This window comes from Ovis canadensis, chromosome 5, assembly GCF_042477335.2.
Source record: "Ovis canadensis isolate MfBH-ARS-UI-01 breed Bighorn chromosome 5, ARS-UI_OviCan_v2, whole genome shotgun sequence".
In the NCBI taxonomy this organism is placed as follows: Eukaryota; Metazoa; Chordata; class Mammalia; order Artiodactyla; family Bovidae; genus Ovis; species Ovis canadensis.
In genome coordinates, this window is record NC_091249.1 from 100,881,345 (window position 1) to 100,906,680 (window position 25,336).

The 25,336-nt window shown below is 39.9% G+C and overlaps 1 protein-coding gene across 25 annotated transcripts in view; it reads right to left on the reverse strand.

Moving 5' to 3' along the window:
* Positions 1–6,512: 6,512 nt before the first annotated feature.
* The window catches only part of MEF2C (myocyte enhancer factor 2C), a 178,280-nt gene continuing 159,456 nt past the window's right edge, over positions 6,513–25,336 (reverse strand). For 13 of the 25 annotated variants that reach the window (XM_069590071.1, XM_069590088.1, XM_069590075.1 and 10 more), the window contains 4 exons: positions 21,090–21,262; positions 18,540–18,669; positions 17,554–17,689; positions 6,513–11,210 (listed from right to left, as the gene is read on the reverse strand). In XM_069590071.1, the coding sequence (XP_069446172.1) occupies positions 10,889–11,210; positions 17,554–17,689; positions 18,540–18,669; positions 21,090–21,262 (761 nt within the window). In that variant the 3' untranslated portion in view covers positions 6,513–10,888. The remainder of the gene's footprint in view (positions 11,211–17,553; positions 17,690–18,539; positions 18,670–21,089; positions 21,263–25,336) is intronic. The other 12 variants (XM_069590079.1, XM_069590080.1, XM_069590092.1 and 9 more) reach the window with 1 other exon arrangement.

The window sequence follows — 25,336 nt, forward strand, 5'->3', positions numbered from 1 at the left end:
GGTAGGTGAAGCAAGGACTGGTTGAGCAGAGGATGTACAGAGAGCAAGAGAACAGCTGTCTTGAGTGCTGCTGTATTCATTGTGTTGATGTATCACAATTCATTTAACCACTCCTTTGTGGATGGCAACTTCCCAATAGTTTAATCATGAATACTACACATATTGGGCTTCCTTGGTGGTCCAGTGGTTAAGAGTTTGCCTTGTAATGCGAGGGACACCAGTTCGATCCCTGGTCAGGGAAAATCCCACATGCCATGGGGCAACGGAAGCCGTACACTCTAGCTACCAAGCCTGCACGCCTGCAACAGGAGAAGACACTGCACTGAGAAGCCTGTGCACCTTAAGTGGAGAGCAGTCCCTGCTCACTAACTAGAGAAAGCCCACGTGCAGCAACTGAGAACCAGCACAGCCGGAAAGAAAATACACAAAAATTTAAAAATAAATAAATACCAGACACATAATCTTTTGCATTCAAAGAGGTTTGCATTGCCACGCAGGGCTCTTGTAGAGAGAAACGAGTATTCCACATGGAACATTCATGAAATAAATGCTTAAAGGAGGTAATTTTCTTCCTGTAACAATTACCTACAGAGTAGTCTCTGTGTTTTGATATATTTGGCACCACGAGTGGGAAGTTTGGGGATGAATACCTGCAAAGTGTTGCTGTCTCCATAGGTAGAGCGTGTGCTTTCGTCCTCAGCAAAGGGGTATATTAAATTGTTTTTGGGGAAAGAATGTGAGATTCCCAAGAAATAGAAGAGCACATTGTCATCATCATGGGAGAAATCAGAACTTTGTGGACTTCTTTTTACTATTATTTTACAGAATGTTTGTATTTTGAATAACTTTTAGGGTGAGTAAGGATCTTGACCTGTTCAGTGCTTAGCCCCTCAGTTCAGTTCAGTTCAGTTCAGTTCAGTTCAGTTCAGCTGCTCAGTCGTGTACGACTCTTTGTGACCCTATGAATTGCAGCATACCAGGCCTCCCTGTCCATCACCAACTCCAGAGTTCACTCAAACTCACATCCATCGAGTCGGTGATGCCATCCAGCCATCTCATCCTCTGTCATCCCCTTTTCTTCCTGCCCCCAACCTGATGCTCCCAGCATCAGAGTCTTTTCCAGTGAGTTAACTCTTTGAATGAGGTGGCCAAAGTACTGGAGTTTCAGCTTTAGCATCATTCCTTCCAAAGAACACCCAGGACTGATCCCCTTTAGAATGGACTAGTTGGATCTCCTTGCAGTCCAAGGGACTCTCAAGAGTCTTTTCCAACACCACAGTTCAAAAGCATCAATTCTTTGGCACTCAGCTTTCTTCACAGTCCAACTCTCACATCCATACGTGACCACTGGAAAAACCATAGCCTTGACTAGACGGACCTTTGTTGGCAAAGTAATGTCTCTGCTTTTGAATATACTATCTAGGTTGCTCATAACTTTTCTTCCAAGGAGTAAGTGTCTTTTAATTTCATGGCTGCAATCATCATCTGCAGTGATTTTGGAGACCCCCCAAAATAAAGTCTAACAGTGTTTCTACTGCTTCCCCATCTATTTCCAATGAAGTGATGGGACCAGATGCCATGATCTTAGTTTTCTGAATATTGAGCTTTAAGCCAACTCTTTCACTCTCCTCTTTCACTTCCCTCAAGAGGCTTTTTAGTTCCTCTTCACTTTCTGCCATAAAGGTAGTGTTACCTGCTGCTAAGTCACTTCAGTCGTGTCCAACTCTGTGTGACCCCACAGACGGCAGCCCACCAGGCTCCCCCGTCCCTGGGATTCTCCAGGCAAGAACACTGGAGTGGGTTGCCATTTCCTTCTTCAATGCATGAAAGTGAAAAGTGAACGTGAAGTCGCTCAGTCGTGTCCGACCCTCAGTGTCACCTAGGACAGTCTTAATTGGGCCTTGGAGCAACACTGGGACTTAAGTCTTAACTGAGAAAACTGACACTTGGAATTAGTAACTTGACAAATGCTACTTTAGCTTGTGAGGAGCAAAGCTAGTCTGATTCTCAACTGGGGAGACTAGACGACCTCTGGGAAAACAGCATCCAATGTCACTGAGCAGGTAAAACAAGAAAATGAAAGCCAATTTCACTGCAGAGAAGGTTCTCAACATCCACCATAACGAGTCTTGTCCTCATGCAGCAGTGCAGTTTATTTCCTCTGGTTGCCTGACTGTTGCAACCAGCAGGCACCTGTGCTTTCTTTGGGGTGGGGCGAGGGGCGGGGGCGCAAGGGAATTGACCTCGCACAAGAGGAAATAAACTGCACTGGTGCGTGAGGGCAAGACTCCTTAGGACAGATGCTCCTTCCTTTCAGCCTGACCTTTGTTCCAGTTACTAGATTCAAAGGGGACTAAGATTTCTATTTGGCCCAGAGCAGAGATTGGCTGTTAGAGATGGTTGCTTTAGAGCTGAGGTTCTTCCCCAAGTGTAAGCTGATCAAGACTGGGGTTGTGATGGAGCTAAGGATCTGGTAAGGCTATTGCTAAAACCAGAAACCACTTTATGGCCAGAAAATACGAACATTTTCCTACTTGTTTTCCTGACTATCAGTTGTGGTGACCCAAGGATGAAAGAGCAGATAAAACCAAGGAGGGTCTTGGAATACAGGGATGGAAAAACCAGACCCTTATGGTCCTTCCCTCCCCCATGCTGTAACTACTAATGGAACAGTATAACCTGTCTGCCCTCCTACCCCATAGGGAGAAGGTATTTGCCCTACTCTCCCCGCATCCAGTATGCATGCCTCATCCAATCAGCAAATGATCTGCAAGACCTGATCCTGCTCCTTGTACCCTGGGTATGAAAGTGGACTAAGGACCCCTGTTCAATGTTGGTTCTCCCTTGAGCTGGCCTGCTGTTCTAACAGTGTCTCTCACTCTAATAAACTTTACTTCCCTCTCATTCTGTCTCATGTCTGGAAATTCTTTTCCAACTCGCGCCTGGACCACGACATAACTCTCAGGCAGAGGTCCCCCAGGAAAGAGACTGTACCTAGAAGAGGAGAGGTTAAAAGAATAGCCTTATTTTTGATGATGGAGATATCAAATAGACACAGTGGGAATTCAAGGGAAACACACAGTGGGGAAGTGAGCTTGACTTTCCTCTCCCATCCCTGGATCTTGCTTCAGAGTCTGTCTGTAAGGATAACATGTAAAAAGAGACCGTAATAATATGTAAACAAAATGGAAAAAGGACTTCCTCAATTCACAAAGTGAAAACTCAGATGCTCTGTTTTAGGTCGATTTCATGTATCAAATTCAATAACTCTATTCAATCCAGACTCCCAAACATCATTGAAATAAAACGGCCACATCCAAATTGGACCCGTGGGACACAAAGCGTGATCCTCCAGGCTTTGGCTAGGGAGGTTCATGTTTGTGTTCTGCTCCCTTAGGTCTTTTCCAGTCTACAGACACAGACAGTTTCCACCTGGCCTTTCCCTTGACCCTTACCCTGCTAGCCCTTCATGTCTGCTCTCTTAACCACAAATATCGTAGATTAGTTTATGTTTGCTGCCAGAAATTGTTGCAGAGGAGAAGCCAATTCTGACTCCATGCTTCGACTTGCTTTTCGTTGCTTTTGTTATTACAATCATAGAGGATGGCTCGCCTCAGAGAATCCTGCCCTTCTGCCTGCCTGTTGCACTAAAGTGCCTTTGTCAGAAGCCTGTCCACCTATAGATGGCAGGAAGGGAGAAATTAACACAGCCCCTGCCTAAGGTTTCCATTCTAGATGCTTGTAAAATTAAAGGCCTTTTTACTTTGCTTCCTTACCTCCCTCATCTCTGATCTATAAAAGAACCTGGCATCCAGACCCTCAGAAGATGGTTTTTTCAAGGGGCTAGCCTGCCATCTTCTGGGTCAGCCAGCTCGCCTATTACAGTCTTTTCCTTGCCTCAACCCCTTGTCTGATTCATTGGCTTGTTGTTTGGCGAGCAGAGCAAGCTTAGACTCAGTAACAAAAATCTCACATCTGCTAGGCCAGCTCTTGTGGTCTCTCCTCTCTCCCAAACCACTGAGTTATTCTCAGATATCACCCTTCCTTGATTTTCTTCCTCTGGGACCGCAATAAAGCACTGGACACTGTCGAATGCTGATTTTTCTTTTCTTGAAACCTCTTCTTGCCTTGAGAGCACTTTTGGGTTTTCCTTCTAACTACATTTCTTGACCTTGTCCCTTCTCTGTAGGCCTCTCCTCTGCAACATTCCCTTCCAAGCCTACTTCTCCCCTCTCCCTTGCCCTTCCCCTTGACACTCATTCAAAGGCGTAGCCTTCACCATCACCTCCCTGTTAGTATCATCCGAAACTTTACTTTCAGATTAACTGAGATCAAGTCTATACCTACAAAATTCTCATATTCTTCTTGGATATCACTCAAACTCCACAGGCTGGAAACTTGAATTAATTACCTTCCTGGCAAAGCAATGACTTCTCCTTATCCAATTTGAACATTACTGGGCTCCTCAGCATTTAAGCATGAAACTATAAATTCCTTATCCATCATCACTCCTACCATAAACCTGATCATTTGCTCTACTTTAACAATTCCATCTCTTGTAATCTTTCATTTCTAAAATCCTAGACTTCTTAAAATTGCAATTGTATAATTGGACACCCAACCAACTCTTGCAGTGTTGTGGGAGCCTGCCTGCCTCTGTACACAGAGGGGAAGGAGAGAGCAAAGAAAGAGGCAGGCCACTTCAGGCGGGTGGGTGGCAAGTTTACTAAGTAAAGAAACTTACATAGCAGGCTTGTCTTGGGTGGCTGCAATACAAGTGAATCTCTGCACCCGCCCACCAGAACCTTCAAAGGGTTTTTTTTTTTTTTTTTGGCCATGCGGCTTGTGTGATCTTAGTTCCCTGACCAGGGAATGACGCTGGAACCGTGGCAGTGAAAGCACTGAGTCCTAACCACTAGATCACCAGGGAATTCCCTTAAAAGGTTAGATAGAGGCCTTAACTGGGTTCATCAATGTACTGTCCAGATGATCTCAACACCACCTTGCTCTCTCAAGGCTGGATTCTTGAAAACGGCCCCCACTGTGGGCAGAATGTACCTTCCAGGGACAGGGCAGGGGGTGAGGAGCTGCCCGAGTCCACCTCTCTGATCAACTAGTTGTTGTGACCTCTCCACAACCTCCTCCAACACCTACAGATACTATAAACAGGGTGGGCCACCATTCCTGCAAACTTATCTCCTGCTCTCCCATCCCTGTGCCGTGGTCCCTGCTATTTCCTCCTTGTAGGTCGCTCTCGTCCAGTAATTCCCAGGGCTCACTGCAAAGTGAAAATGTCCTTTCTTAAAGAGCAAGGACAAAGTGCCTCTCAAGCTACTACAATTCAAACTTTCCACGTTTGTCTCTGCGAATCGCCTCTGCTCACACCCATGCGCTATCGTCCTAAATGACCTCACTTACAAAACTGAAAGATTATCCAGATGGTGGCCACAGAAGCAAAGTGGAGGGCCACGTGGGACTGCAGAGGTCTTGGGCCCACAAAGCCACCCTGTCCTTCTCCATCCGGGCCTTCCTCCCACCCTACCCATTTTTTGTCTTTTAATCTCCTATTAGGTTCTAAGTTTATTAAGAGCAAGAGCTAATCTTCATTCATTCTGGAATCTGCCACATGAGTTACGCGTGTGCTGTGCTGTGCTGAGTTGTTCAGTTGTGCCTGACTTTATGCAATCCAATGGACTGTAGCCTGCCAGGCTCCTCTGTCCACTTAATTTCCCGGGCAAGAATACCAGGGTGGGTTGCCATGCCCTTCTCCAGCAGATCGTCCCAACTCAGGAATTGAACCTATGGTCTCTTGTATCTCCTGCGCTACAAGCAGGTTCTTTACCCAGGTGAGCCCCCTGGGAAGCCCCAGATTACATATTAATAGTTGCTTAATAAATGTTTGCTGACAATGGATAAAGAGAACAGTTCTAGAGTTGGCTGGCCAGTGCCTCCCTGACTTCCTTTTCAGTTCCTAAATTAATCTCTATGGTGATCTAAGGACATTTCCTGTAGAAATTATAATTAAGTTTCACCAATGGAGATACTTTATGGTTTCTAAAAATGGATGGATCCACTAATTCTCTCAAATACTGAGACAGATGCCTATGTTTCAACCGCTTTGGGTTAAAAACACTTTTCTGATGAAGAAAAATAAGTCTGGAAGTGCTTTAAACATGGGGTTGCCTTGCACAATGACTTTTGGAAAAGTCTGTGTATGTATTGAAGTAATTTATCAAAGATCATCAGGGGACTGATTTGATAACAAGTTCAATCACTTGATGAGAAACCCGAACTTCCCACACTAGGTGTATACCTGCATAACCCCAAGAGCAGAGATCCAATTCACATTCTCCGTCCCTGCAAAATACAAATGCCCTGGCTTTTGAGTATTTTGAGTTGAAGACTAGAAAGCTCACTTGTGCTTGTGGGAAAAGCTGCTTTAAGAAAACAAGAGAAAGTGCGATACATTTCAACAGCCAAACATTAAAAAAAAATGCACCACAGACACTGCATCACTAAGAAAGCCAGTAACTTTACTGAATTGTCTGCAAAATACAAATTATACCTTATTTCCAGCAGGAGAAACTTTTGAAAATTCCCCACTTTTATTCACTACAGACAGCTGAATTAAGTCCCTTGAGATACACAGATGTAGTTTAACTTAGTTATAACATCTTGTCATCTAGTGGCGACAAAGTCCAGCTTATGCCGCTGTGAGCCTCTATTTGAATATTTGTTGCAAATGCTTGTATGCCCTCATTTACAAGCTATTTTAATCACTGTCATTTAATGGAAACAAGTCCCCAGAAAAAGAAAAAGGAGAAAAATGATACAGCAAACCATCTGAAGCAATCCAAGTCCTATGCCTACAGTGACCCAGGGCGGCTTCGTTCAAAGAGAACACTGGTTCTGCATTCAAACCACAATGGGATCCGTCTCTTAGCTGACCTCTCTGAATTAAACTGAGGTATGGATCAATTTGAGGTATGAACAGGGAAGGCAAAATGCAATACTCGATTGTGGAAATAACCAAAATGGACAAATTTAATGTAGAAGATATGTGGCCTGGATTGCTCCACATCTTTGGTTAAAACATATTAAGGAAAGCCTTTAATTACATCTTGTAGTCTGAAGCATTCTAACAGACACCAGTATTCCATCAATCTTCAAAAGATCTGGAGTGGCAGGAAATTAATGCCATATATGTGACGACATCACAGCAGATGGCACGAACGGGAACAGATGAAGTATGCCATGCTTAGGCAACAGCCTTTATTGAGGGTTCAAGTGGCTGCTTCTTTAAAAAAAAAAACACCTTTTTTTTTTTTTGAAAGAAAGAAATACAAAGCATTTACTCTCTGGAAAAACAAACACAAGGATAAAGGGGGTGAAAAAAATGCTATCTCTAAATTAAAAGATGGGTATGTAGGAAAAATAAATACATAAAAGTGTGAGAGGGCAGACATTCTTTTAAAAAGTGTATTGGAATTTTAAAAAATCTTTAGTTAACTTTAAAATGATCTGAGGATGACAGGTATTTTTATATTCATCATTATAAAATGCTAAATTCCACCTTTGGGAAAAAATAAGCCATTTTACTAAAAAACACAATTTTAAAAAAGGTTGAAATGAACAGCCCTCCATGCACCAATGCATACAGGTTGTGCAGCTCGCAGATATTGCATCAGTGTTATCAGTATTTAAGCTTAATATTACCAAAAAATCTTCTAAAATAGGACTAGATATAACAATACTTGTAAGCTGTGTAAAATGCCACTTATGGTTCTTTTACTTGCAATGAAGAATGTTGCCTAAAATGTTGCTCTAGGATGGGTTATGCAAAATAATACTCCCTCAGGGCTCTGCCCTAAACTCCTGAATACAAAGGATTTACCATGATAAAAACCCAAAACCATACTAGCTTTGCAAATACAACAAATGGTAAATTACAGATAAGGGCAAAGATAGCAATGTTTACAGAAAGTGACTCATCACAATCAAAATTGTGCTTCTTCTCATTAAATCATCTTTAAAATATTCTCAGATTATCCCTTTGCCGTCTTGCCACCACTTTCTATGAATTCAGTGGTGGGAACAAGAGATGACTGGCATCCATTCTCAAGTGATTCTGTTCTTTCCATGTTCTTATAAAACTATTGTCAGACCTGCTATGAATAGCCAAGGCTTCTGCTGGTACTTGAGCTTACTTTATCTTCAGCATTTAGAAAATCACTTTTTCTTTGTTGCTGAGGCAAATTGCAGGTTAAAAAAATTAATATGGCTATTTTTTCATATTTTCACATAGTGACCCTTTCCCACCCAGTGGTAAGTTATTGATAAAGTGTTCAGAAATGACAAACAACATTTGTGACGTTTGCATATTTTATACACATCAAGTTGTAAGGATGGATTGTTAAGAATGGGATCAAGTCTATGGTGAGGAGAATGATTTTCCTTAGTTTTTTCCCCTGCGTGTGAATGTGTGTGTTTTTAGGGATGACTTTCTGTTTTTCCTCTGCATAAATGTTTTTCTTTTGTGTTTCATGGATACCTTGAGGAGTGGGATAGATGAAATGGTTGATAGAGTTTTTCTTGTTTGATTTAGTATATAAAAACGTTAGTACAAGGCAGGCTAGCATCCTATATGGATACAACCAAAGGTGCATTGTGGTCTAATTGTGGATTTCAGATCAAGTTAAGAAAAATATAGCCTCGTTAGTAAGGTCTCTTGGCTTTTGCCACCCAGTGGCAGCCTTTTACAAGGAGAAACACATAGCAACTACGCAAGAAAAAGAAAACAATGGATCAGAAATGCCCTACACCTGGTATAGAGTGTCAGTCTTACTGTCTCATCTTCTTTGCTGTGCATGTCAGTGTGTACGATTGGAGATGAATCGACAGATCTTCACATTCCAAGAGAAGGAAAAATCGTTCCTAGACTGAAATCTCTTTTAAACAATATATATCAACTTTTTTTTTTTTATGGCACTCACTTTTTAAAGGGTCTGAAAATTAATCCCTTATAGACGAATATTAGACAAGAGTCATCATTATTAAAAAAAAAAGGGACATAGAGAGGTTCTTTAATGGGATTTCTTGAAATGGCTATTAAATCTCTTTATTGAAGAAAAAATAGATGACATACATGCTTTATGCAGAAGTGACATTTGGGGGTCCTGACACATCGGGATTGTTCAACAGTCCTATATTGCTGACAAGATTGTGGAGGGTCAGTTAAAATAATTAAAAACGGATGACGAAGCAACTATCCCTTTTCCTGCTTCCTTCTTATCTAGCACCCAGTCTTTCACATTTTTCTTCTGTGGGAATTTATAACTCATGCATCAAGCAAACTCCATATCACTTGTTTCTAGGGCTATATTGGCAGGACATGTGCCCCGACACAGCTCTCTATTCTGGGCATATTTCTTAAAAGCATTATCAAATTCTAGGCTGAAAACCAACCAGAAAATTTAGGATACGGGCAAGTTTAGGGTATTTATTCACTTACTGAATTCCAAGATGCTTGGTGAAATGGTGAGATCAGAAAGGGGCCCTGCATTTGATAAAAATGCAAAAACAAAAACAAAAAAATAGCATGAAAGAAACTAATTAGTATATACAATGGAAGTCAGTTGACCCAATAGATTGCTAATGGATTAAAAACAATTTAGGGTGTTGCAATGTGATATGTTCTAATCCCACAGGTTATCCTTTTGACAGCTGACCTTGAACTTATAAAATGTATGCAGAGTCAAAGAAAACAGAAAGAAAATAGTTACTCAAATGTGCAACTGCACAAATATACCCCCCTCCCGCTATTAAGATAACAAAACTTCTGCTATTACCATAATATTATATATATTAGAAAGCTATACACAAGCATGTTAATTTCACAGATTTTTTAAAAGATTCTTAATATTTTATATAATTAGAAATACACATTTCAAAAACAAAACTTCTACAAAGAGAAAACAGTTATCTTGGTTAGCAAAGCATGGAGTTCCTCATGGCTTGGGTAGGGTAGTGCTTTCTATACAAAAAGTCCTTTTTGGTTTTTTTACAGGACTGTTTTAAAATATTAGCGAAGCTATCAAGGGGGAAAAAAACACATTTTGGCTTAAGTAAACTACAAAAAGCCACAAATGCTTTGCAAACTCTGTCTTACCTTTTATATGAAAATAAGCAAAATGTAATGTACATATTTTTATATTTTTATTTAATAAGAGATGCAGACCCAGATTTATTTATTTATTTAATTAAATACGTTAGCCCTCAAACTCCACATTTTTTAAAAATAGGTATGGTCCTCTTTTAATGGTCATCGATCCTTGTTTCATGAGTGCCATACGTCAAGGATGTGCCTGCAGGTTTGTGAGCATTCTCGGGGTGGGTATTAGGTGACCTGGTGTGTTCCTAACGTTTAACCGTGGCCACCCTTTGCCGGGTCTGTCCAAAAACATCTATACACTTTTCTATATGTTGCATAACAGCTGCTCTCTCTTTCAGTAAAGATCTGCCGCTTTTGGCAAATGTTTCCTTTTGTCTATTTACATGTAAATAACGTTGAACCTGCAACATGACACTATCTATTGTAACATACATTTTGCAAAGGAGCACAACAGTGAAAAGAAGTTAGCCTTAAAATCTATTTTGTACAAGTGTTCTGTTGTACAACTCAAGTGCTAAGCTTATCTCAGCATTTCTGTTTATCTTTATACTGTATCACTGAGGCAATTTAAAAGTACTTTTACAAAACAGAGTACCTGACTTTTTTTTTTTTTCCACACACAGCACATATAATGCATATCGACCCCCCTTCCCCATTAAGGTATAGCACACACACACACTGCAAGAAAAAAAAAAAAACTATTAAGTAATAATCTGATCATGTTGCCCATCCTTCAGAGAGTCGCATGCGCTTGACTGAGGGACTTTCCCTTTCGTCCGGCGAAGGTCTGGTGAGTCCAATGGGGGAGTGGAATTCGTTCCGGTGATCCTCTCGGTCGCTGCCGTCGTAGGAACTGCTACAGCTGCTCAAGCTGTCAACAGGAGATCTCCCCGCCTCGTGGCGCGTGTGTTGTGGGTATCTCGAAGGGGTGGTGGTACGGTCTCTAGGAGGAGAAACAGGTTCTGACTTGATGTTGAGGCTTTGAGTAGAAGGCAGGGAGAGATTTGAACTCTGAGATAAATGAGTGCTAGTGCAAGCTCTGTAGGAGGAAAGGAAACCCAGTTACAGATTGAGGAGGCCTGGAGCCCCCAGGAACTCACAATTACATAAAACATCAGCTTAAAGATTTGCAGCGACATCAGAGCATGCCCAGGGGAGGAGAGCCAGGTGCTTGAAAGCACTTGGGGGCATCGCCTTCTTCGAGCGATTGGGATGCTTTTGTTGATTTGCCTGGTAATAATGACTTCGTTTAACTGGTCCAGGCCTCTGAATGATACCTCTAGTCTCCCTAAATGTACAGGTTACAGCTTCAGGAAGCTCTTAACAAGACACCCTGGAAAAAGCATTTTCTATGTCTCTAGAATTTCTCCCCAGACTAGTTCCAAAATATCATCCAAGAGTTAACGATACAGGGTTTAGGTTCTGAATTAAGACTTCTTTGATTCAGTAATACCTGTGTTTGAAAATTACTGTAAATTGCTTACTAGGGATATAAATGTTTCCCTCATTTTAATACACACATTAAGTTGCCTAGTCTTCAGAAAAAGTGAAGAGAATTCAAATTTCAAATAAATAGAATCCATAAAATGCTACCCATAAGCATTTCTGATGAAAAGCTTGGGAGGGGGAAAAATGGGGAAGGAAATTTTCAGTACTGGCTTAAAAACACTCAGACTTCCTACCCCACTAAAACTGTTAAGAGAATCTGACTTTCTTCATGTTTTCTCAGTTACATGGGATGAAAATACTACACACAACTACCTGAATAAAACTATTGCTAGTCTCTCCCTGCTAAAGATACTAAGGAGACCACTCCTCTAATTTATTATTGTCATTAGTTGATGCATGTTGTAAAGAAGGATTTACTGTGGTTTTATGGTGTTTATAACCCTTAATCCCCCTTAATTTCAGGACAGCATAACTTGCCCTTCTTCCAAAATATGGGAGAATTTGATACTTGAGGTTGTGAAGGGAAAAGCATTAAGGCTTTAGGCATAGACTAGCAATCACAATGACTTTGATCAGTATAAACCATAGTAATACTGCTGACATCAATTTTAAGATGCTTGTATTGTTCTTATGTTCTAAGTGGACTGACATTCACGGCTAGAGTCAGTGTTAGTAGCCCATATTGTCAACATGGAGCAGACATCTCTTTTTCAGAGGAGAGTGGAGGTAAAGAATAGTCCATAGACATACCTATTTAAAACAAAGGAGAGCAAACCCACCTATGCATGCAGGTAACTATGTCACTTTCCAATGAAGAGAGTCAGATGGTATTCAGTACTAAAACTGTCATTGTAAGCAGTGAGAAAATGGGTATATATTTCAAAGGAAAAAGAGGAATAACTTGGGGCTTGGTTTTTCGGAGATGTGATTCAGGTTCAAGTTATAAAGAGATACAAAATTAGAAATGAGCTTATCTTTGAGTGATGTTTTATACAAAAGCACCACCTACTGGCAAAGAATTACTTTCCTACTCTTATTAACAGATGAGCTAATGTTGAGATTAACATAAAGGAGAATTGTTTGTTTCCTTAATAAGGCTTGCTTTCCTTTGCTTTTATAATCTTACAGAATCAAAGCAGTCTCAGCATTTGTATCAAGATACCACATGGAGTGTCATTTTCAATCACCTGTTTATACTTTTATTTATTTCTTGCTTTTATTTTATACTGTCTATTAGTATACTAATTCTCTAAGGGTTTTAATTAAATAATCTTTAAATAAAGAAGATATTGAAATGAGGGGAGAGAGCCTGTATTTCAAAAGGATCCATAGTGGTGAACTATTTTATCTTGGTTCAGAGTTACTTAATGATTCATTTTGATGTGAGAGGAAATCATCTTTTGATTTCTGGAAGAAAGAATTTTCCTGGCTCTGGATGAGAAAGACTATTTCACTAAAATTTAATTAAATGCTTCTACTATGAGTCACACAACTGTTTAATGATGAATGTCAATTAAGTGTCTGAAAATAAAGTGGCATATCAATAAATACTTTTGTCTGCCCTCTGACATTTAGATTGTGTCTTCACAGGCAGGGTGACATGAAAAATTAGAAAACAATATTTGGTAAGTTGAACCAGTATAAGCAGTTAATCTCAACAGACTGAGCAAAACATAATTGAAATGATATTTCTTTAACACAGCTTTTGGAAGCGGCTTTTTCTACTTATTCACTCTTCTCCCAAAGTCAGCTGGCTTGTAGAGATTTTGCTATATCTCTTCCTCAAAAAAGATACAATACTTATTGTTTATCCTTTTCTTCAAACAAACAGGCTAGTCTCCAAGATAAGATAAACTTAGTTGGTGGCATTTCATTTGACACTGAAAGCATTTATGAAGCATTTTGAGCAGTTCTGGGGACACTGAATTCACAGTAATGAATTATAAATGATATCTTAGGTTCAGCTTCATTATACTGTGCAATGGGATTCAGAACAGAATGATGTTTAATTGCCTAGTCTCCATTATCAAAGAAGTATGTTCTTGAAAAGAAAAAGGAACATTAACATCACTTAATGAGTACATCAAGGCTGTATATTGTCACCCTGCTTATCTAACTTCTATGCAGAGTACATCATGTGAAATGCCAGGCTGGATGAAGCACAAGCTGGAATCAAGACTGCTGAGAGAAATATCAATAACCTCAGATGTGCAGATGACACCACCCTTATAGCAGAAAGTAAAGAAGAACTAAAGAGCCTCTTAATAAAGGTAAAAGAGGAGAGTGAAAAAGTTGGCTTAAAACTCAACATTCAGAAAACTAAGATCATGGCACGTGGTCCCATCACTTCATGGCAAATAGATGGGGAAATAATGGAAACAGTGAGAGACTTTATTTTTTTGGGCTCCAAAATCACTGCAGATGGTGACTGCAGCCATGAAATTAAAAGACGCTTGTTCCTTGTAAGAAAAGCTATGACCAAGCTAGACAGCATATTAAAAAGCAGAGACATTACTTTGTCAACAAAAGTCCGTCTAGTCAAAGCTATGGCTTTTCCAGCAGTCATGTATGGATGTGAGAGTTGGACTATAAAGAAGCTGAACACCAAAGAATTGATGCTTTTAGACTATGGGGTTGGAGAAGACTCTTGAGAGTCCCCTGGTCTGCAAGGAGATCCAACCAGTCCATCTTAAAGGAAATCAGTCCTGAATATTCATTGGAAGGATTGATGCTGAAGCTGAAACTCCAATACTTTGGCCATGACTCACTGGAAAAAACCCTGATGCTGGGAAAGATTGAAGGCGGGAAGAGAAGGAGATGACAGAGGATTAGATGGTTGGATGGCATCACTGACTCGATGAACATGAGTCTGGGTAGCCTCCAAGAGTTGGTGATGGACAGGGAAGCCTGGTGTGCTACAGTCCATGGGGTCGCAAAGAGTCGGACACGACTGAGTGACTGAACTGAATTGAACATCACTTAGCTATACTAGACTCAGAGATAAGCATGTTGGTCTACTTGTTCTTGAGAATGCAGTTTTGATACAGATACAGATAACTGTGAGATACTTCCTATGTGTGGGTGATGAGGAGGTGCGTGGGAGACAGAAGCCAGATACGCAAGTTCCCACATCTAGCCCTGCTGTAGGATTCCAGCTACTGGAGAGGCCTTCCTTCCAGCTGGGAAAACACCTACCTTCCCCATGGTGTTCAGAAATGAAACATGACTGGAGAGCTTTGTTCAAATTTCTTACTGCCTCCGCCTGGAAATTAGACTATCCCACTGTATTTAACCTAACCCTTTAAAAATCGGCTTAAAGTCATCTCTCAGTGTGTACTGAATACCCACAATGATAAAGCATGATGATGGACATGCTTCTAGAAGATAGGTTGTCTTTGTTAGGTGGTAGGAGAAAAACACCAAAACATTTGAGGGTCATTTTCTCAAATATTAGTATGAGGATGACTTTTGCTAACCCTTGATAGCAAGTTCCTTCTAGTCTGCTCTATCCCTTGTATCTGGTCAGTTTATGCTGTTTTTCCAACTTGCTTAGATAAAATCAGATACTAGAGAGTGCTAACAGTATAGTTTTGAGGATTTAAAGGTATTTCCATGAGCAAAATACGAAGATCTCTTTCACAGTTTAAGTCTGAGAAAGAATCGTGGTGACCCTCTTGGGCTGTGGGGAATATCTGCTTTGGTGGGCTGAAAGATATTTTACTCTGCTTTGAACACTGTATCTACTAGAAAGAATGTGAATTCACCACACAAGTATTTGAGACTAGTTTGGCTTGGGAAAATATCAATTTTTCAAAAAGTGACTGACATTGTAAGGAATAAAGGTAGCTTATATAATTTATTTTACATAAATATTGTAACTTGGGATTTTTTTCTTTTTGAGTTTAAGATTTAATTGTGTGAGCATAGGCTAATCCATCTGAAAGAATCTCCGTTTGAAAACTACTCTGTGTGTGTGTATGAGTGTGCTGGTGGGGGGGATTTGAGGAAGGAAGGAAGGAAGGAAGGAAGGAAGGAAGGAAGGGAGCAGAGAAGAAAGGCAGGCAGGCCAAAATTAGAAGGCCTGGAAGGGGTATCTATTTGAGGGATAAGGGAAGTGATTAAGTGCAATACAAACATATAGACTAAATTCAGAGTCAACTCGTGCACCATGAGAATTGGTGTTGAAAGCAACCGGAACTAAACAAAATGCCCCATCCTTGACTGCTGTAATTCAGTTCCTCACTAGTCCAGGGCTGTCCCTTCTTTCTCATTTACTGAAGCTGCTATTAAGGGCAGCAGAGAATTAGATTCTTCCCATGTAGAATAAAATAAAATAAAATTCTCTTCCCAGAAGCGAATTAAAAAATTGTAAGGTAGTTAAAATACATAAATCCATGTATTGCTATGTAAAAATGCAAATTTTCAGGTGTTACTGAAAACAAAAGAAAGCCATATCAGAGAAAATAATATGACTTTTGACACATAATCTCTAAGGAGAGCTAGTCCTATAATGGATGAATTTTGTGAAAAACTGGAACGGGGACCTTTACTTTTGACAAAAAGCAATAAATGGTGGATTTACTGCTGAACCATAGAAACACAGTGCCGTGTGCATGACTTTAAGAATGCCTGTTGGTACGATGTACTTAGTGGCAATTGCCTGAAAAAGTTACTGCAATACATGTCTATGTGGATAGTTAAACATTTCTAGCAAAATTTAAATGTTATTCTAAAAAGAGATATTGTGTTCTTGATCAATATGTGATATATCTTCAAAGTTAATCTTTCAAGGAAGCAGAGCAACAGTGTCAAGAGAATTTATTTTATTTTTAGGTTAGAGTTTCAACAATAGTAATTAGTGAGGAAAATGCACATAAGCATGTGAAAGCTAGTGGGGCTGGAGAGGGGTAAGAGAAGCTCTGATATCAATCAGTAATTTTTATTCTAATCAGGATTTTATTCTCATTGTCTCCTTAGAATATGAACATAGAACTAGCTAACTATTTTAAACAAATGACTCAGCAGAAGGGTAAAAGTGGGGTAAACAAATAGCATTTTTCTAACATATAAAAATGGGTTATCTTTAAATATTTTATATCCTCCTTGTATTTTCTTTTGAAGATTAACTGAAGTTTTGGAGTTCTTAACCTGAAAGTCAAGTCTTTGGTTCATATTTTAAACTTAAAGATAAAACTAATGGTTTTATAAACAGTATTATTTGTGAATTTAGGGCTTTTTAAGATTTGAACCTTTCCATTGATAAATGACAGGAGTTACTTCTATAATATAGACATATCTCAAAAGTACCACAAGGGGGCAGAAAACAGACACCGTTTGACTTCAGAAAACAACCAAAACTATTTTTATACCCCAATTTAAATAATTAGTGTGTGTGTGTACATATACATATATGTATATTCATACAATATCTATGAATACACAACTATATTATGAGTATATTATAAATATATGAAGTCTGTATATCAGTGGAATAGGTGACCCTCTGAGTAATAGGCTAACTATGCTAATCACATTAAGAACTATGTGGTTTATGCGAAGCAAAAAAGACTCTCAAATAGTGCAAAAATTCAAAGAACTAATAACTGTAAATGTTTTCTTCTGTCCCATGTTAACTATGTGAAAGCTTAACTGAAGAGAACTTTACCACTGAGAGCAGTGGAAACAAATACAGCCTAAAACAACAGGAAAATAAAATGCCCTATTATCACAGAGCTTCCCCTCCTCATAAAGAAGAAAGAAAGTGATATTTAAGCCATGTGAAAGATATTAACCTGATAATTACTTTCAGATTTTGATCAAACAGAAACTCACATCCTCTAAAGGGACATTAGAGCACAAACTTAGAGGTTGCCATTTGTCACTTTAAAAACGCATTTATGAAAGTGTGTTACGAAAGAAGTAATATTGCTTACCCCAGCTGGCTGAGGGCGGACGGTGGCATGTTGTGTAGGTGCTGTTGTTGCCAGCCAGTTACTGACCCAAGATGAAGAGCGCTGGCGGTGTTAAAGCCAGAGAGAGACGACAGGTCTGCACTACTCAGAGAGTACTCTAGAGCAAGGACGAGAGCAGAAGGCAAAAGGATTAATTTGGAAGTTACCAAATGGAGAACAGGATGATCATTTTCAATCTTTAGAATATTCTAGTATTGAATGATACACTTTAAAAAAATTTGGGCAGGGAGGGAGATAAAACATTAGGGACAATTTTAATTCAAAAGAGATATATACTATGCACCAAAAAATTAAGTATTCCATGAAAACTTCAACATAGTACAGGAAGCAATTTCAGTTTATTAGAACTACGATCTGGCATCACAGGCAGGTATCTAGTATTTGATGATCTAGAAACATTTTTTAAACAATCCTGAGAAAGTGAGCTTTCTATTGTTCAGTCACTAAGTTGTGTCTGACTCTGTGATCCCATGGATTGCAACATGCCAGGCTTCCCTGTCCTTCACCGTCTACTAGAGTTTGCTCAAACTCATGTCCATTGAATTGGTGATGGCATCCAATCATCTCATCCTCTGTCCCCGCTTTCTCCTCCAGCCCTCCCATCTTTCCCAGCATCAGGGTCTTTTCCAATGAGTTAGCTCTGGCCGAAGTATTGGAGCTTCAGCTTCAGTATTACATAAAAAAAATAAAATAAAATAACAGCTCATTTTCCTTGAAATTGTTCTTCTATGTTGAATTCAGGTTGGGTTAACAAAACTTTTGGTCACTAAGAAAGAATCATGTGGATATTCACTTTGTCTTAGTAATGAATAGGTAATGGTATAATGATCTGAACACCACAGGTATTAAATAAAGCTTCCTAACAGACTAATAGGTAATATCATTTTCATTTTGCTTTTTAATAGAAAGTATTTAATGTATTATTTGAACATGGCAAAACTACTCACCGGTACCATATGTTGTTGAAATGGCTGATGGATATCCTCCCATCCCTTGTCCTGGTAAAGTAGGAGTTGCTACGGAAACCACTGGGGTAGCCAATGACTGAGCAGACTGGGAGTTATTTATCCTTTGATTCTTTTAAAGTAAATAAAAAGATATTATGGAATAGATTTTTTTAAAACTTAAAAACACTAGATTTCAGTATTAGTTTTGCACATAAAGCGATAAGTTGGTACAAATCTCATGAAATTAATCATTTAACATGTGTCTCTATGAACTCTGCCAACCCTATCATTTACAATCCTTCAAGAGACCAGCTGTTGCCATAGTAACCCATTACATCAGTATCTCCTAGGCAACTGAACTGGTAACAAGTTCCATAGCTTTATTCTGGGTAAAAACAGACTATGTTGAAAACTGATGAAATATGTATACTGTACTTCCATTGTTTCAGGTTTTATTCAAATGCAAATTGGAAAAAATTTAAAATCAACCACGATGGTTTTTATGTTCAGTTGTATATATAGCAAGAGCAGATGGGTAGAGGGTTCATGCCATATTTTGACCAGCAGGTGGTGCTCTGACCACTTTTTTTCAGATTCTTCTAAAACTTCCCTCAAACTAGATGGCAAAACAGCTAACGTGTATATTTAATTCCTTAGAGCAAGGAGATTAAATATTCATATACACTTAAATATCGTGAGAATTTAATTCTTAGAAAAATAAGTATTTTTGTGGCTTTAAATAACTGAGGACATTTGTTTGTTACAACTGTACTGTAAATTAAATCCAAAAATACACTGAAAACATGGCACTTCACTTACAGAGGGTAAAACAGAAAAATAGATAACCTGGTATTTCACCTGTAAGTGATACTTGAAATTATTTCTAAATAATCAATGTTGACACACACTGACTCTCCAAATCTCTCCTTGTTACTGCTGCCACCTCTCCACCTAACAGTTGCTTTGGGTTTTTCCTTGCATGTAGCACTGAAGGGATGCGCCCTCACCACTTACCAAGAGCAGGTCGACATCCTCAGACTGAGAGCATGGGGAAGGAGTTTTATTAATTAGTGTCTGTAAATATTTGTACTTGGGCAAAATCTTTTCAACAAAAGGAAAAGCATCTTCTGACAGGCATGACAGTTTAAACAGCTTTAAAACTCAGACTCTAAAGACAACTCCTTACAAAGATATTCTTTGTTTTCTTTAATGAGCTGTTTGTCTCCAACATGAAGACAATCTATCCAATTTTCAGCACAGGTCAGGGTTTCAACCATTATTATTTCACCACCACATTTTGAGGAAAAAAAAAAAAAAAGATGGTACTTTGAAAGTGCACTTGCTGGAGGAAGGGGGCAACTGCACCTGGCTAGCACTGACAGAGACCTGACCCACAGCTCATGGAATCCCTGGGAAAGCATCAGTTTTAAGGCACTTGGAATCAATCTGCTGATAGAGACAGCCTGCCATGTGTGGCCCAAACTGCTTGGTGATGGCCTGTGGGAGGTTTTATTTATTAGACCCATCCTTTTCCAAAGGGAATGTTGCATATTATGTGAATTTTGGGGGGTTGATATTCAAAATTAATCTGCACTGTGCCATAATAAACTAATCAGCTTGCAGGACCGTTTTACCCTGAAGCTTGCCACAGAGCAGAGAAAGAAAAAAAAAACGTGTTTGCAGAATGATCTAAATTTGTCTACTGAATCTTGGTTTTAAATGTTCTGTCGCTCTTAAGCAAAGCTAATTTGGAGAACAGGGATGTAAGTCTCTTTGTTGTTGAATTTGGGCCCACAGGATTATCTTTACCTTAGTCCTTCAGACCCAGGAGAAGGAAAAATGATAGCTTCCAGGGATATTACTTATATTTCATATTTATTCTTATAAGTGCCACAACTTTTTTTTTGATGGTAAATATAACCTTTGTTCTCAATTGCCTAGAATTTTAAGGCAATTTGTTTTTGAGAGGTAATTACTGGCATTAAACACATATTTGGAAAGGAGAACTGAGGTACTGCACAGGCATGTGATGTATTAAACATTATCACTGCAATATACCTAAGAGAAGAAATGCCAATTAACGGGAGAGAGTTCATTTAGAAATTATGAAAAAGATTTTTCACTGTCAGCACCTTAAGAGCATACTTATTTAGTTCAATCCTGTAAAAATCTTATGAAATACCTCACTCTGTGAGTTTGGTTCTACCAATGGTCAAATCATACATCCCATAAGCAGAGTACTAGGTAATGATTTTTTTTTCTAATTATAAATTGGGGGCCTTAAAAGGGAATGTTTTCTTTGCCCCAGAACAGCAGCCCGATAATGGAGTTTATTAGATGTTGGTTCTTTTTTTTTTTTTCCCATGGAAAAGGGAAAAGCAAACCAGTTACCAGAAATAATAGCTAAATCCAAACAGGGCTGCAGCAACAGCACTGACATGTTGATTTTCTGGGAACATGCAAGTAACCCATCAAGTCAGACAAATACAAAAACAGCAAAACGTATACAAAACACTATTAACATTTATTTAACATGGAATTTCACATTACCACTGATGGCATCGTATTCTTGCTGCCTGGTGGAATAAGAACTCGGAGGTCTGGTTTACGGTTATTCATCCCTAAATTCATGGGGGGAGGAGATTTCGCTTGCATATTCTTGTTCAAGTTACCAGGTGAGACCAGCAGACCTGGTGAGTTTCGGGGATTGCCATACCCGTTCCCTGTTAAAAGAAAACAATGAGAGCACTCAGGAAAAAAAAAATCCGGACTCACAAAATGTTTCTAGAGCATACACTACATGATACGATGAAGAAAGCATTAACAGGATGAAACAGTAACGTACATGGAAAGTTCACAGGATGACTGACAACCTCCTCAGGAGCAACCCAATCAGTTCTTTAATATGCCGCTGAAGGAAGATTAAAAACTCCTAATGAGAAGAAACCTAAGAGACATCAACTTGTCCGGAAGCCAGCATATACTTTTATTTGTCTATTTTTTTCTCTTAGAAAAAAGTTGGGACGAAAGTCAGACAGTCTTTCAGGGCCTAAGAAAAGCACTGAATTGGTCTTGAACTTTAATTGACTAGCTCAGCGGAGGCCTGGCTGGCATGACTCACTCTTTCGGTTCAACGATTTGGGTTTTATTTTGTGTGTCTGTGTGTCCTTAAGCGAGGAAAGGACACACCAGCGAGGCTGTAGTTTCTAGGACATGTGGGAGGCGCAGCAGCCTCTCACACGCTTCGCTCTTCAGTTCCCCTTTTCTCTGAGCGATTTCTCCCGATGGCTCTCGAGGCTCAGTGGACGAACCTGAAGCCCTGCTCTCTTGCTCACGGAGAACTTCAGAAAGCAGGACTCCTTCTCAGAGCTGAAAGGAGAGGGTGAAGCCTCCACTAAAGGGCCGATGCCCAGGGCACGGGAGTAGCCAGCGAGTGGGAACTGTCCTGAAAGGGTTTTCTTGGGTCTCTGATGCTTAGTTCTTCCCTTCCCACTAGCAGACAAACGGCTATCTGAAGGTGCCCATTTTTTCAGAACTCAAAATACACCGGCCCGTGACCGGCAGAGGTGCAGAGGCCGTCGATGCAACCTGAGCTGAACCGGAAGCCCCTGTTTCCTCCACCGTCTCTGACTGGAGGATCGGAGAAACCACCCAGGCCAATTCAACAGCCCTTGCTGGAAACCCAGCCAGCTGTTTTCTGGAGCTCCCTAAAGGAGACAGTCAAACCCCGTTGTTGCTGTCGCCATTATCATTATGGCAAAACCCCAGCCCCTATGACCCCAGGACGAATGATAACTGCTACGCTGTGGGGCAGCAGAGACAAGGCCCCGGTCCTCCAAGGCCCTTGCAGTCCTCTGTGGCAATCTGATATGGACGTGTACGAGACGCACACACCAAGATGGGGCAGCCTGGGGTGAGGTGCCACGGAGGAATCCAGATGAAGGGCTACTGGGTTCCCAGCAGGGAAGAGATTATCCGAACAAGATTCACGGGAGAGGCAAGAACTGACGTGGGTCCTGAAACAACAGAGGAGACAAAAAGATCTCTGGCCTTGTGACCGGGCACTAGGAGAAGGCCACGGTGGCGATTTATAGAGGACGGCCAGAGGCTCTGTGAGGATCCTGGTGAGAAGGGAACCCATGAGAGAAGAAGCAGAGATTCTGAAGGAATATGGAGGGCTGGGCTGTGGAGCTCACTGGAGGTTAGCCTGTGAATTCCAGGCTACGTGTCTTGGTTTTAAATGGTGGAAATGCAGACCCCTGAAGGCTGCAGAGCAGAGGGAACACAGGCCCTTAAGGGGACAGAGGTCTACTAGCACTGGGATATTTTAGGAAGGCCTGATAGTGTGATCCAGTCTGGAAATTTGTGATGACCCGAGCTACGGGGAGGAATTAGGAAGGCAAAGCCTTAGTATATTTCAGGAGATATTTCTGGGCACATCTTTTGAATTAGAATCTATTTGAGGTACACTGTTTTGGCTTTCCAAGTAGCTCAGTGGTAAAGAATCTGCCCACCAATGCAGGAGATGCAGGAGAGGTTTCGATCCCTGGGTCAGGAAGATCCCCTGGAGGAGGCCATGGCACCCCACTCCAGTATTCTTGCTTGTGAAATCCCATGGACAGAGGGGCCTGGCAGGCTACAGTACATGGGGTTGCAAAGAGTCGGACATGACTGAGCATGCACACACAACTTTAATAATGTTTAGAGCATACTGGTTCTTCATATCCCTTTCATTTTACTTGCCTTATTTTATGCATGAATAAACAGGCTGAATGTATAACAAATAACTACAAGATTAAATCTGTCAATTGGATTATGCATAACATTCTCCACCTTACTAGAGGAAAAACCCCACAAAATAAAACAAACAACCCCCTCCTGGCAAAACATATCAAGTATAAAGTAGCTGCTTAAGAAATGTTGGTTGAATTTGTATATAAGCTGCTCTTCTGTAATAAAACTTCAAGAAAATTAGCTATATTCTCTAAAGCCAACTAACAATGCCAAAAGCCAAGAAGAAATTTGCACAATTAATTTGGACGGTTTTCTGTGGCAAAAGTGATTACAAGAAACAAACACATTTACCTTTTTTGGCTAGGAGAAATACAAAGGGTATGTTCACGTAGAAAGACATTTGATAAAACAGAATGCTCAGAGGACTTTTATATTTAATGTGTCTTAGGGCTTTGGTTTTAATTAATAGATTCCATGGGATAAAAACGGAGTGAGAAAACCGAGACAAAGTTTGCACTCTTCTTTCCTGTCAGCCGAAGCTCAGACTGACAGATACGCTGAATGCCTATGTCACTTACCTATTAAGCCTGTGTGAGATCTGGTTTAAATAAACAATCAAATGGAAAATTAGCTGGGTAATTTCAAAAGAAAGGGGGGAAAAAAAAGTCAGTTAAGCAGTGCAATGAAGCTTGAACAGATCAGAAGAAAGTAAAACCCGGGCTTGGTAGATGCCGATACTGGTTTGCATGGAGGAGTTATTTTGCTAAAAGGAAGTAAAACCGCTTTATGAAATGTGTTGTCCTGTGATATGACGAGCACTGGGCCAGTGTGCGAAAATGGAAATGCTGCACGAAGCCTCTGAGAAAAGCTTTTTTTTTTATTAAGAAAAAAATTTTTTTTTCTAGAGTGAATTCTGAGAAATTCCAACAAAGCCTTTTGCCCACATTTTAAACAATGATTTGGGGCAGCAGTAGATGGGGGGCGGGGGGTGGAGATAAAAAGCAAACATATATTTTAGGTTTTCACCTAATAAATGACTTAAAACTTAAAAAAAAAGATTTGAAAAGCATTCTATTTTTCCTCTTGGAATATTTCCTCTTGTTCGGAAATTATGCCATTTTAGAAGATTAGTCACATATTTTAAGGTGTTTACATACTGAAGGTAAAATATTTTGAACCACGATGACACTTCTTAAATTCATATTTTTAGAGCATAAAAGTTATTTTTGAGAACAAATAAATTCTGCCTTTTACCGGTGAATTTCTGCTGTTTTTAGCATATTGTGCCAGCTAGCATTTTGGAGCCATATAATAACCATTTCTGTTTCCAGCCACCAAGTTGTTATTCTTTTGGCATAATATAGATTCAGGAATGTGAGGCTGTGGATCCTAAACCAGTGATATAGAAACCTATCATTTGAAAATCAATGATGAATACATTCGTGTGGTTTACTGCTAAGAAGAGCCTGCATTTAAACCGGCTCGGAAACTGTGGCCTCCTCCTCACTCCGGGCGCTGTGGCCTTCTGTTGAGGCTGGTGTCTTACCTTAAGATAAATTCACCCAACAGAACGGTCTCTTTCAAAGTCAGGGTCGGGAGGTGGGAAATGCTACCCTTCAATAAACTTCTGAGATATAGATTCCACCTTTCTTCATGCTACGTTTGAAAATTACCCTCTGCCTGGGACGATGATCAATTTGGATGGGGCTGCATGCAGATGTCACATTCCCCTGACCACTTAAAAGCACAAAAATTATAAAGCACGAGTGAATGGATTTCCTGATTACAGATTATAAGAAATGAAGAGCAGACCCAACTTTAGAGTTCGCCTGTTTTATAGTTTCATTTGATGAAAAATATTGTTTCACATAAAACAATTTGAGCATTCACAATACAATCTGTATCAAGGATAACAGAATCCACCTCGCTGGGTTACAAATTTCTAAACACTCATATTAAAACTAGTGTAAATATATAGAACTTCAAATGTGGTGTTAGCAGAAAAAAATTTTTTTCTCTCCAGTTAACTTGAAAACACTTGCTCTACTTTTTTTTTTCTTTTA